The sequence below is a fragment of the Palaemon carinicauda genome, chromosome 6, assembly GCF_036898095.1.
Source record: "Palaemon carinicauda isolate YSFRI2023 chromosome 6, ASM3689809v2, whole genome shotgun sequence".
Lineage (NCBI taxonomy): Eukaryota > Metazoa > Arthropoda > Malacostraca > Decapoda > Palaemonidae > Palaemon > Palaemon carinicauda.
The window spans coordinates 140,650,236-140,664,306 of NC_090730.1; the positions used below are offsets into that span (position 1 = coordinate 140,650,236).

A 14,071-nucleotide genomic window follows, 5' to 3' on the forward strand; every position below is an offset into this window, starting at 1 on the left:
TCTGAAACCTCACCATCCTTGTAACCTAAGGATGGGGCCTTTGGGGGAGCCTTTAGGTTTTCCTGCTAGGTCATCAGCAGCCATTGCTTTGCCCTCCCTAAGTCCTAACTTGGATGGGGAGAGAGCTTGGGCACTGATCATATGCATAGCCTATATGGTCAGTCTCTAGGGCATTGTCCCGTTCTACACAGGGAAAGCACTGAGTTTAAGTATCTATTGTGAGGAGTACGATATCTCAGTTCCTATTAACAATTTTCAAGTTAGTGTTTATGGAAATGGAGAGGATACGCTGCGCAGTGGTAATACTTATACGCTGTTAATAGAGTGGCTGCCTTGCATGGCTTATAACGGCAAGGGAAAGTAATTTTAGTAAAGGGGAATTATAGAGAGAGAAGTCAACAGCCATATTACATTAAAACACCAATTCTTGTCTGTTCGACAAGTTAAGCAACACTAGCTCTGATCAGTACTTGGATGGGTGACCACCAGGGAACATCAGATGTGTACCACGCCTGTATCATATACGCTCGTACTCTAACGGTATTTCTGTTTTTTATACATTATTGTTACCACTCGCCCCTTGCATTGATAATCTATCTGTTCCAGTATTTACTTGAATCAATGTGTTTGAATTTTTGTGCTATTCTTGCTTGGAATGGCCAGTATTTATACTCGTGCTGCATCGAAATAAAGTTCAGGCACACTCACTCTGCTTATCAGCTAAGCCCTAACTGGTGCATCCCCACATTGGTGACCACTGGAGTGTTCAGCTCTCTCCCGTTTTTCTTGCACTGCTGTGTCTTATTGTTTGATGATGCTGCCGTCAGACACTGCCTCTACTATCAACCCCATGCCCTTGAGACTACCGTCCTTCGCCAGCTGAGAAGCGTTTGCCTGGTTCCAGCGTGCTGAAGTCCAGTTTCACATCAGTGACGTGATTCGGTCAAGTACCAAAGCAGATTACATTCTTGCAGCGATCCCAGAGGACACTTTCCAGGAAATTTCCGATTGGTTGTGTGAGCAAAGAGAAACACCAATAACGTAGAACGTCCTCAAATCATACCTCCTGGAGCGCTACTCGCCATTGCCAGCCGCCCGGATAGCCAAACTTTTTCAGCTCTTAACAAAAGTCTTCGTCCCCCTCAGGGAAATAACCAGTATCGTTCGCCTAAAAGCCTGCCGCAGACAGCTCTCCTCGTGAAGTGAATCTAAGTCATGCCCTTTGGGTATGGCACCTATCCGAACCTGTACGTGCTGCTATCCCCAATGTTGATATTTTGTCCATGAAAGATCTGATGACCAAAGTTGACGCCCTTATGGACAGCCACTTCACCACCTTCCAGACCTCCATTAACGCCTCCATTCCTGACGAAGTGAAAACTTATTCGAACAAAGCCGACGTGAATGTAATAGGAAACAGACGTACCCTGTGACGATGCCGCCCACCACTGATATATACAATTCCCTCGCTTACGACTTCTCCAGCCTCTTACTGACACCCATCGGGTGCTGTTATGCTACTAACAAATGGTTGTCAGTGGCCAAAAAACATGTAAGTAGGCCATCGTTTGCAGCGGTAGCCTCCCCTGTCACTAATCTTTACTATTTACACGTAGCAGATACGAGCGTGCGATTTTTGGAAGACACGTGTGCTTGCCGTTCTCTCCTGCTAAGGCCACTCTCCAGGACACGACATAATCTGTCTAGATCTGCCGACATGTGCCTGGTGGCTGTCAACAGATCTGAGATACCCAACCATTGTTATGAAATCTTCACATTATTGTTTGAAAGTGCCTAATATATTTTGAAGTTTCTCGTTGCTGACGTCACATTGCCAATCCTCGGTGCCAACTTCCTGTTACACTTCCACCTACTAGTCGATGTAGCTCACCAACGGTTATTATTATTGTTATTATCATTATTAATAATAATTACTATTATTATTATTATTATTACTAGTCAACGTGGATTCGTACTCCTCGACGTCTCTCCAACCCACCCCTCCGACCCACCCCTCCGACCCACCCCTCCAACCTAACTTTCCAAATCAGCGCACCCACGGATGCCTACTCTTACCTCTTCATATTGTACCCGGAAGTTTGTTTACCGTTCAGAACTTCGCCAAACGCCCACTGTTCTTGCAAAACGCAATATTTATCACCATATCAAGACAATGGGACCCCCAGTGTTCGCTAGATTCAGAGGTCTGGCAACGGATTGTTTGGCAGCCGCTAAACATACGTCTGCCGAAATGGAAGAAATGGGCCTTTGCCAAAAGGCCTCTAGCCCGTGTCGTCACCCTTGCACATCATCCTGAAGAAAGATGGCTCTCTGGATCCAGGTGGGGATTACAGGCGCCTGAACACGCAGATAGAACCGGATCACTACCCCCTCCCAAATATTACTGACTTGACCTCTTACTTGCACAAAGCAAAGCTTTTCTCCACGCTTGACCTCTTGAAGGGGTATTATCCGGTGCCTATGAACCCAGAAGACATCCCCAAGACTCCCATCACCACCCCATTTGGTGCATACACCTTCAATTACTCCTGTTTTGGCCTTTGTAACGCTAGGGCTACTTTTCAACGTCTCATGGATGGCATCCTAGAGGACCTCCCCTTCTGTGTATGTTACGTGAACAACATACTTGTCTTCTCTTCCTTCAAAGAGGAACACCTCCGTCATCTACGCATTGTGCTCAACTGCCTACAACAAAATGCTCTTGTAGTCCGGTACAACAAGTGTACCTTAGGCGCCAGCGAAGTATCGTTCTTAGGGCACCGCATCACTCCTGAAGGAGTCCACCCCCTTCCTGAGAAGGTAGCAGCAGTTCAAAACTTTCCCACGCCCTCAACTGTCAAAGCACTGCTAGAATTTTTGAGCATGATCAACCATTATCACCGTTTCCTGCCAGCCATCGCCGTCACTCTTGCCCCCCTCTATGCCTCCCTCAAGGGCATGCCTAAAGACCTGAAGTGGGGTCCTCTTTAAGAAGCGGCCTTCTGCAATGCAATGAATGGCCTATTAACCGCTGTTGCTCTTACTTTTCCCGTGACACATGCACCTCTCATTCTCCACCGATGGCAGTCTTCTTCAGTATGAAGCTGTCCAAGGTGGAATATGGCTACTCTACCTTTGACTGCAAATTGCTGGCTATGCACTTAGCTCTCCGTCACTTTTGCCACTTCTTGGAAGATGCGACCTTCGTCATTCGCACGGACCACATGCCTCTAGTGCATGCCTTCACTCAACAGTCCGACGCCTGGTCAGCCCGTCAACGCCGGCATCTCTCTGCCGTGGCTGAATACAAATGTACCCTTCAGCACGTCCCGGGGGAAATTACTCCGTTGCCGATTCCCTGTCAAGAAACACAGTGGGTCCCATCCACCTGGGATTGGATTACAACACCTTGGTAGAAGCCCCACGAAAAGATCCTAAGTACAGTACCAAGCATGTAAGACATCCTTCCCATTCCTCCGTTGAGAGGACGTCAATCTTGATGACACCAACGCCACCCTCCTCTGGGATGTCAGTACTGGTACACCAAGACTGTGGATACCTTCTCCCGTGAGCTGACAGGTGTTTTGATTTCATTCATAGCCTTTCCCATCCCTTGTGCTGTTCTACTGCTCAGCTGTTGAAGGAAAAGTTCTTTTGGCATGGCATTACTAAGGATGTCAAGGATTTTGTCTGTGCCTGTACATCATGCAAAACCTCAAAAGTACATTGAATACACAGATTCAGGTGTGGGCCTCTTTCCTCAACCTCAGCAGTGCTTTGTCCATATCACGTTGATGTTGTAAGTCCCCTACCCACATCACAAAGACATTGTTACCTGTTTACCGTCATCGGCCACTCCTCTTGTTGGCCTGAAGCCATTTCCCTGGAAACTGCAACGTCCGCCTCGTGTATATCTGCCTTACTTTCAGGATGGATAGCAAGATTTGGTATCCCTGAGCATATTACTTCCGACAGGGATACCACTTTCACCTCTCAACTGTGGACATCATTACCGAACCTCCTGGGTATCACCCTTCATTAAACAACCGCATACAACCCTGCAGCCAATGGTATGGTTGAACGTTTTCACCATACCCTCAAAGCAGCTTTAATGTCCCGCTGCAAGGACTTAAACTGGTTTACCCAGCTTCCCTGGGTCCTCCTGGGACCAAGGACCACTCCTAAAGACGCCTGAATGTCTCGGCACTTGAAATGGCGTATGGCAACCCAATGGTCGTCCTTGCTGAATTTTTTCCATCGACAACCCCCTATGACAATCTCCAGCGCTTACATCATGTTGTAAGAAAATTTTCTCCATCCCGCCAGATTTATAAATTTTCAGTAAAGCAACACATACTGACAGATTTGCACAAGGCATTGTATGTTTTCCTGTGCAACGACACCAGCAAGCCATCTCTAATGCCCCCTTACATTGGCCGTTTCCTTGTGATCCATTGAACAACAAAGGCTTTCTTACTGAACGTTCATGGCAAAGAAGACTGGGTCTTCATTGCCTGAAACCTGGGTATTTCCTACAAGATGAACTGCCTACAGTGTGCCTCTTTAGAGCAAGGCGCCTTATTTCACATTCATGTCCTTTTTAGGGGGGAGCCATGTACTGTACGTGTATCACACACGCTCGTACACTCTAACGATATTTCTGTTTTTTGTACATTATCATTACCACTCTCCCCTTGCACTAGTAACCTGTCTGTTCCTGTATTTACTTGAATCAATGTGTTTGAATTTTTGTGCTGTTCTTGCTTGGAACGGCTTGTATTTATACTCATGCTGCATCAAAATAAAGTTTAGTTACACTCACCCAGCTTATCAGTTAAGCCCTAACTGGTGCATCCACACAGATGCTATTGGCAATTAGATAGTGGTCTTTTGGTTTATAGAGTGGATAACAATATGACACCTAATGCTTTCTTACCAGCCAAGTTAGTGATCAACCTGTATAGTTTTTAGCTTATCCAACATTTTATGTTATTCTCAAAGGCCAGCGATCTTTCTCTTGTGGGTGGTGAGTTTGATTTGTTTTCTGGTTGTTTGAACTCTAACTTTCTTCCTCAGGTCTAGTTAGTTTTACTTCAGTAAGAGTTCTGAATGTTCACTGCACCTTACAGAGTTGATTTCTGTTCGTTGGAGTCTCAATGTCTTAATTTACTTTATTCCTCCCGCAGCTTAACCATTTCATTAAAACAATCCGAAGTTGGATACCTCAATCCTTATATCCCACCCCTTTTTAAAGTAAGCAAGTTTAAACAGTAATGCTTTAGTTTGAGTAATAGCGTTTCATGTCATTGATGCCCTTTGAAAATATTTGTAATTGGTGATTATCAGTTCAGTTGGTATGGTGCATCATGTGATCACTCTGGTTGACAGTGCGTTTTTGTTCTCTTACAAGTTTGGCCTCTAGTTCATCCCTGCTTTTCTTTAGTGTGGTAATTTCTTACTCTCATGTTTTTAGTACATTTATATGTGGTTCCTAGGGATGCATGCTCTGAGATTATCTTTTTTTCTGTCTGATAAGAAAGACTCAACTTTTTGAACTAAGCAATTAGGAAGATATTAGATTTAAGTATAGAATTAACATTTATCATAAACTGAGAGTGCTATACAGAGGTGAGAAAAGGATAAATTTTAGACTGAATAATATGGATAATAGGTGGTAAGTATTGGATTAGAAATCATGCTACAGAGTAAGGACACTTAGGGAACAGTATAAAGAGTTCGTAAAAGTATTGAAGGCTCATATATAAGGGAGGAAGAGGATTGAATGAAAACAGTTCCAGGTAGTACATTCACCGTGACTAGTTTTTTCTTATTTTGACTTAAACAAAAGACTACCGAACTTTATGAACATTTGGAACTCATGTAAAACCTGTACATTGTGATTAAGAAGGGATTTAAGATGAAACATAGTTTTTGGATGTTGGTTATTATGATGTGCTTATTATTCATCAATATTTATATCCATATGCACTATTTACAATTTTGATTATTTTCCAGCATCTCCTTCAAAAAGTGCATCAGAAATTATTCCATGGACTGATTCAGATATGGTCAATGGATGTGAATGGGTTGGACGACGGTCTTCCGAACTCTGTATTAATCTTCCAGTGGAAGAAATTCTTCCAGGTTATAGGGCCGATGCTGGTAGAGCCGTCGCATGGCAGGTAAGATTCATTTATGAAAAAGGGATAAGAAGTCATTAATAAATTTCTGAAATAAGGATGTTTGAAGTGTCGAAAGGGGTTATATAAAGATTATTTTGATAAGTTGAACTAATTAAATACGATACAATAAGAAAAACTGAATTTTTATGATAAGACTTCTTGTTTTCTATACTAATCTGATGTTCATATTGCTTTGTCTTGGAAGTTGACTTGGTATCAACGTTGCCCCCAAAAAACAAACAAAAATTTCCTGTTTTCTTCCCTTCAAGAGGTCACACCTCTTGCTCACCAAGGTGACATCTGGGGGTTAAAGTCGACCTAAATCAGTCTAGACATCAAAACTAATATCCAAGCTTCTTGATCTCATTAGTCAGGGGGAGGGAGGGAGAGCATGTTAAATGAGCATCAGGCGAGTATCGAAATATTGCTTCTCTCACACACACTGATGAAGGAGTGGCATGAAGGAAAGGGATAGGAAATTTGAGTGTAATAGAAAATACTAATTCATTCTCCAGACTCTGCTCTTATTGTAGTGTCTCAATACTAAACCATTACAACTAAGGTTATTCTAACTACCTCTAAGACTAATTGAATTCATTTACTAGTAAGACTAATAGAATATCAATATTTATTAAAACATATCCCCAACTGTTACTATGGTAACTAAAACCCAGTGATCTTGATTTCTCTCTGACGGAAAAGGGCAGTCTTAAATGAATTTGCATAAATTTCTCTCTCTCTCTCTCTCTCTCTCTCTCTCTCTCTCTCTCTCTCTCTCTCTCTCTCTCTCTCTCTCTCTCTCTCTCTCTCTCTCTCTCTCTCTCTCTCTCTCTCTCTCTCTCTCTCTCTCTCTCTTTTTTTTGGCTTGTTTAAGATAATGTTTAGCAAATACCAATTTGGTAAGCCATGATTTTCAGCTAAAACTTGCTCCAAAGACAGATTCTTACAAAATTTCAGCAAAGTAGTTGCACTTCTAATATCATGCCAATAACTTAAAACAAAAATCTTTATTTTGGCTTAGGAGCAATTCCTTGTTAGCCTCTGTGACCAATCTTATGACCAGAAAATATAAGTATGTAACATCCCTCGCTGGCCAGAGAAAACTGTTTGATGCATTTGTAACGTCTTCTGGCAAAACGTCTTAATAGGTTTGCTGAAGGTAATCATCTATTCCCTAGTTTGCAATTTGGTTTTCTTAAGGCCTTGGAGCATGTGATGCCCTTCTTACAATCTCCAATGCTGTACAGAAATCCCTTGATTGTGATCAGGAAGTTCATATGATTGGCCTTGATTTTAGTGCTGCCTTTGACCGTGTTAATCATTAGGCCCTTGTTTTCAAAATCAATCAGTTGGGAGTGGGTGGGTCATTTCTTGGCATTGTTATTGATTTTTTAAATAATAGATCTCAAAGAGTTGTTGCTGGTGGGCACCATAGAGAGTATAGGAATGTGATATCTGGTGTTCCACAGGATAGTGTTCTTGGCCCATTACTTTTCATACTATATACACATGACATGTGGTTTGGCCTAGAAGACAAGCTTGTTGCATATGCAGATGATGCTACTCTCTTTGCATTAATTCCATCCCCTGAATGTAAATCAGCGGTTGGTGAATCCCTTAATAGAGATCTAGCTAAAATTAGTGCATGGTGCAAATTATGGGGTATGAAGTTGAATCCTAACAAAACTCAAAGTATGATTGTAAGTAGGTCAAGGACAGTGGCTCCTCAACATCCGGATCTCGGTATTGATAATGTTTCTTTAACTTTGTATGACTTTTAAAGTTTTAGGCATGATTCTCGACAGTAAATTTACTTTTGAGAAACACATTAGGTCTGTGTCTTCTTCCATTGCACAAAAAAAATGGCTTATGAGAAAGTCTTTCAATATTTTCGGTGATCAATCTATTCTGAAGAAGTGTTTTAATTCTTTCATTCTACCTTGTTTTGAGTATTGTTCTCCTGTGTGGTCTTGAGCTGCTTATTCTCATCTTAATATGTTGTACAAAAACTTACGGTCTATTAAATTTCTTATTCCTGATCTACATATTAATCTTTGGCACTGTCGTTCAATTAGTAGATTTTTCATAACTCTGATCATCCTTTACATTCAGATCTTCATGGATACTTCCATCCTGTTCGTAATACTAGGCAGGCAGTTAATTCTAATAGCCAGGCCTTCTCCATCATGAGGCTCAATACTGCACTGTATCCTAGAAGTTTTATTCCAGCTGTGACCAAGTTGTGGAATGATCTTCTTAATTGAGTAGTTGAATCAGTGGAACTTCAAAAGTTCAAAGTTGCAGCAAATGTTTTTATGTTGAACAGGCTGACATAAGTCTTTTTATAGTTTATATATGACATCTATTTTGACATTGTTACTGTTTTTAGAATATTGTTAATTTGTTTTCATCATTTATTTATTTCTTTATTTCCTTTCCTCACTGGGCTATTTTTCCCTATTGGAGCCCTTGGGCTTATAGCATCTTGCTTTTCCAACTAGGGTTGTAGCTTGGCTACTAATAATGATAGTAATAATAACTTCCTTATCCAGCTGGATTCAATCAGTCCCGTAACATGGCACCCACTTCCTATGCTAGATTACCTAAAGTTTGGAAACAAAACATCTTTTTGTTCTTACACATATACAAACCTTTCTCCCTTTAAAGTAGAGAAATATCTTCAGTGGAGCTTGAAGGGTTGTTGAATTTGTTATAACAAGATAGAGATTGCAGGCAGTGAGCTCGTGCGAGTATCCCCCCCCCCCCCCCCAACCCTGCCTATTGGAAGCTCTTCACTATTGTTTTCAGCCACATTGAGTATGGACGTACTGCTGTGCCCAAACCAGACTTTGAGCTTTGTCTTTTTATTGTAGAATGTGTATTGTATGATCGCTGTTGTTATTTCGGATTATAAATGTAAAGCAAGGTTTTAGTACTTGCATGGGAAAAGATGGATGCTGTAACTGGTTGTGAATCTTGTAGGGGTCATGATTGTTTGCAATCATCCCTGTGTGTCAAGTACAGGTCTTGGCCTCCTGTATGCTTTAAAGGGAAGAAGAGAGCTAAGCCTTCTCTGGTGCCTGTTCAGGCAACGCTCAAGAAGACACTATAGAAAGCTTTTACAATTTTATTTCTCTCATGGAGTGCTATTGTTACTGTGGCCTCTGTGCATATGCCCCTGGCTTGGTCGCTAGTAAGTACAAGTCAAGAATAAGGAGACCTCATATCTACACTGGAGCGTTGTTCAGGTTCTGATGACGTGTAGTTCCCCCAGTGATTGGCGCATACCATTGGAGGTTGGAAGCGCTTCTCCTGTTGCCATACAAATCTCTGCCAATGAGTGACTTAAGGAAGGTTTAGGCCTCCTTAGGTCTGGCAAGTAGGCCTTCCATGGCATTGCTCAGGGAGCTTGTAGCTATGACTACCTTACCCAATTATCTCCAATGCTAGTGTCTCCAAAGTGGAAGTGATCTCAGTATCAGTTACTGCAGTAATTTTCCCAGTGGTGATTCCATCTGTGATCCCCAAGCCAAAGAGGACTTTAAAGGCTGTTAGCATCAGTACCAGAGCTGGTAGTAAAGACTCCGACATGAGTTGGCCATTCTTAAGGTTGGTCGTAAGTCTGTTCCAGGGCCAAAATCGCCAGTGTGAATTGACATGGAGCCTTGTGTCACCCCCTTTTTCACCCTTGATCCGGTCACCTCTGTCTGTTACCCTGACCCTTGTGGCAGTCACCGCTACCCCTGTGCCTTTAGCCCCCTTCCCCTCAGTGTTTGTGTGACCTCAGCCCCTGTGTATGAGTCGCAAGTCCCATAAAGTGTGCCTACTCCCTCCCCCGTGATATTTTGCAAGTGTTCTTGTTCTTTATGGAACAACCATTGTTGGTTCTCCCGTCGAGGGAACGATGTTGTTAATGGTCACTCAAACCTGAACTCCTCTGTTTGCAGAACCTAAGGTAAGGGTTAGTAAGAGGAAGAAATATGCTAATTTTTCTTCCTCCTCTAACTCCTCTACCTTGTCCTCCTCATCATCTTCCAACTCCAATTCTGACACTTTCCACGAAGAAAAAGAAAAAAGGAGAAAGAAGTTGAATTCCAGGAAGAGCAATCTAAGTTGTAACGATATAGTTTCTTACCACACCACCACAAGTGGTTCCTGGAGTCACAGTCCTGTGTTTCTTCCCCCCGTGACCAGTGCGTGGTGCCTGGGCCTTGGCCCCATGACACGACCCCATGCCACATCATGGGTGGAGTAGCCAAGAGAGGCAGAAGTGTATTCTTGTACATCTTCTATTGTCCATGGTTTAGAGGAGCTTCGACACCCTCCCTCACCATCCTTACCTGGACGGTAGACTCCTGTTCAATTCTCCGGTCGCAGACTTCATAACTCCGTCTTGAGAAGATGGCACTGTTGGAGGCTGTCATTGCGCACTTGCGAGCAGCAGTTAGTGGAGTAGCTGGTCTTCTTCTTTTAACCTTATTAATCCCACTGTATTGCAGGTTTGGCTGATCAAGTGAACTTTTTTCATCTATTTCTATTCCTTGCAGCCTCTCCCCATGTCCCTCCTTACCCATATCCCTTTTCATCAAATTCATCCATCTGATACACTGACAGATACACTCCTCCACCCGATCACTGGCATGTTCTTCGCTGTCTTGATTGATTCCACCTCCTCTCTTCTCATTACACAGCCATAGTATCTCTAACAAGCATCCCTATACTATACTTTCTTATATCTTGACTCTCCCTCCTTTCCAGTAGTGATATTCCAGCAATCCATCTCGCCATCCTTGTCCCGGTTCTTTCTAAGTCCCTCTCCTTTTCTCTTCAGTGCCCAAGTTTGAGCCTCAAATAACACTACGGTCTTGATAATTGTCTTATAGATCTTGATTTTTTACCTTAATGGAATTTCCTTTTCTAAAACAACTCCATTACTTCTCTTCATTTTTCCCATGCTTCTTTCACTCTCTGCTTCACTGCTCTCTCAGTACCTCCCTAGTATTATAATTTTTTATCCAAAGGAGTTAAACTCATTATTCTGTTTTAGCACTGTTCCATCTTCCATTTGAATGTTTACTTCTTCATTTCCTTCTCTACTACTAATTATTAGCTCTGTCTTTCCAATTTTCACCTTCATTCCTTTCTTTTCTAGAGGTATGAGGCCGGTCTCATTTCCCAGCCCCAATCAGTAGAGGAAAGAGAAGAGTTACTTCTTAGGTCTCTGTGATCAGTACCAGGGATTCTTACCCCACTTTTGTCAGCTGTCCTTGGATTTCATCATCCCCCATTAAAGTTGTGGAGTCTGTCCTTGGATGAGAGCACTTTTATTTGGGGGGGGTGAATCACTGGAGCAGCCTGCTGTACCTCTACCCTGGCTGGATATGAGGGTATTCAGGATTTGTCTGCCCTCAGGTTCTTGCCCTGGGATTAGTTAGTACTGATGGAAATTGACATTTCGGAGTTGGAGTGTTCTTTTGTGGACATTCTTGCACTCATTCATGAATGCATTGGACTGGGTGAGACAACCTTGGCTCTGCCTTCAGGGAGAACTTCAGTCATTGATTAGTGCTTTGGTTCCTCCCAATGATTGAGGCCATCTCTGGAGTTGCCCAGGTCAGATCTGGCTAATTTGGCCCTAGATTGAGTTGTGGATTTGAGAACTCTATTTCTTCTAATCAGTACAACAAGATATTGCCACTCCTCCCACTCTTAATGTAGAGAAGGATCTATTGACCAGAAAAAGCTGCGTTCTCACCTCTTCAGGTTGACCCGTCAGTGGGGGCATTGACATGGAGACTCTACTGGGATAGACTCACGTCAGAAGGCACATCCTTCTTGGCTGCTGAGTCAGCGACCATGGAATCACCTGTCATGGCCTCCCTCCAAGCTATCTCTTGGCTTAACCAGTGGTCAGGTTCGGTGATGTACGTCTCAAAGTCAGTGGGGTTATCAACAACAGTCCTTTAGAGACGTACAATAGTCTCGTGCTGTCTGGTGGGAAGGCGGTGACCTTCCTATAACACAAATCAGCAAACCAGTGGGCCATCTAGGTTTTGAAGAGGAGAGATGCATTGGTGTCCCAATTCTCAAAATAAGTAAGGTCGGGGGTAGCTATTACACTATATAACACGTTGGTGCAGGCAACCATGTCTCTCTTCCTTAGAAGTCATGTGCAATTGGCGGTGGAGGAGTGGTAGATTCTTCTTATTTACCTTTCCCTGCTTGAGAAGTTCATTCCTCATGGGCACCTTTATTAGAGATCTCTTCAGTGGTGTTTGAAAGATCACTGGTTAACCTCCAATGATCACCTTTACCTTCCTTTTCCAATGGGGCAGGAGAGACTGGTTGATTTTAACTGATGGCTGAACGGGGAAAACCTCTCCACGGGACTCCCACTATTGAGTTTGTGTGCCTAGTTTGAAATAGTAAATGTAATGTTTCTGAATTGATGTCAATACATATCATGCAGAATAATTTCCTTTATCCAGAAAATATCTTATATCTTCCTTCTCTCACACACCCTTTCAAACTGTCACTAATCGACACAGATTCTTCTCCAAGTCTGCAACCAATACAGTATCATCTGCAAATAACAACTGATTCACCTCCCACTCATGATCACTTTCATCTATCTGTTTTAATTCTGGACCAAGCGCTCTCACAGCTCCATTAATTAACAAATGGAGCAACTATGGCAAAATCACACATCCCTGTCTTAACCCCACTCTCACTGTAAACTACTCGCTCACTTCATTCCCTATCCTAACATATGCTTTACTGCCTATGTATAAATTATTCACTGCTTGCAACAACCTTCCATCAATTCCAGAGAAACTCACTACATTCCATACCACATCCTTACCAGCTCTATCATAAGCTTTCTCCAAATCTATAAATGTAAAATATACCTCCTTACGATTTACTAAATATTTCTTGCATATCTGCCTAACTATAAAAATTTGATCCATACATCCCGTACCTTTATTAAAGCCACCCTTGACCTCTAAGATTTCATCCTCATTTTTATCCTTCATCTTTTTAATTAACACTCTACCTGACACTTTTCCAACCACACATATAGCAGAACAATGCATACGCACACCCAGTCATCTGGCACCAATGACAACATTAAATATATACATGTATTGAACAATCTCACCAACCATTCCAGTACAGTCATACTCCCTTTAATATCTCAGCCCTCACATCATCCACACTAAGTGGTTTTCCTGCTCTTTTCATCTAGTGCTCTCTTCGCTTCCTCTCTTGTAATCTCTCTCATTCTTATCTCCCATCACTGGCACCTTAACCCCCCTGCAACAGCAATTATATCTGCCTCCCTATCATCTTTAACATTTATCAACCTTTCAAAATATTCAGCCCACCTTTTTCTTGCCTCATCTCCTTTCAACAACCTTCCATTTCCATCTTTCGCTGTCTCTGCATTCCTCAATCCACTCTTCCATACTCTCTTCACTTCTTTCCAAAACTACTTCCTATTCTCTTCATGCGAATGACCCAATCCGTGACCCCACCGCCAGTTAGCTGCTCTCTTTGCTTCTGATACCTTCTGCTTTACTTCCACATTTTCCTCACTGTATCTATCATACTTCTCTATACTATTACTCTGCAGCTATTCGTCAAATGCCCTCTTTTTCTCTTCCACTTCCATCTTCACTCCTTCATTCCACCACTCGCTACCCTTCCTCTTTCTACTTCCAACAATTCTCTTACCACACACATCACTTACATACCAAACAAAATTATCTTTTACTAGATACCACCCCTCTTCTAGATCACCAGTCTCTCACTTTCCTCCTGTCATATACCACTTCCAACCTTACATGATATCCACTTTTTACCTCTGGTTTTTTCAACTCTTCTATTTT

General features: G+C 42.4%; 1 protein-coding gene across 4 annotated transcripts in view; it reads left to right on the top strand.

Annotated features, from left to right (window-relative positions):
* The window catches only part of LOC137642679 (YEATS domain-containing protein 2-like), a 128,856-nt gene that overhangs the window by 111,019 nt on the left and 3,766 nt on the right, over positions 1-14,071 (top strand). For all 4 annotated transcript variants that reach the window (XM_068375457.1, XM_068375455.1, XM_068375456.1 and 1 more), the window contains exon 11: positions 6,016-6,182. In XM_068375457.1, coding sequence (XP_068231558.1) covers positions 6,016-6,182 — 167 coding nt within the window. The remainder of the gene's footprint in view (positions 1-6,015; positions 6,183-14,071) is intronic.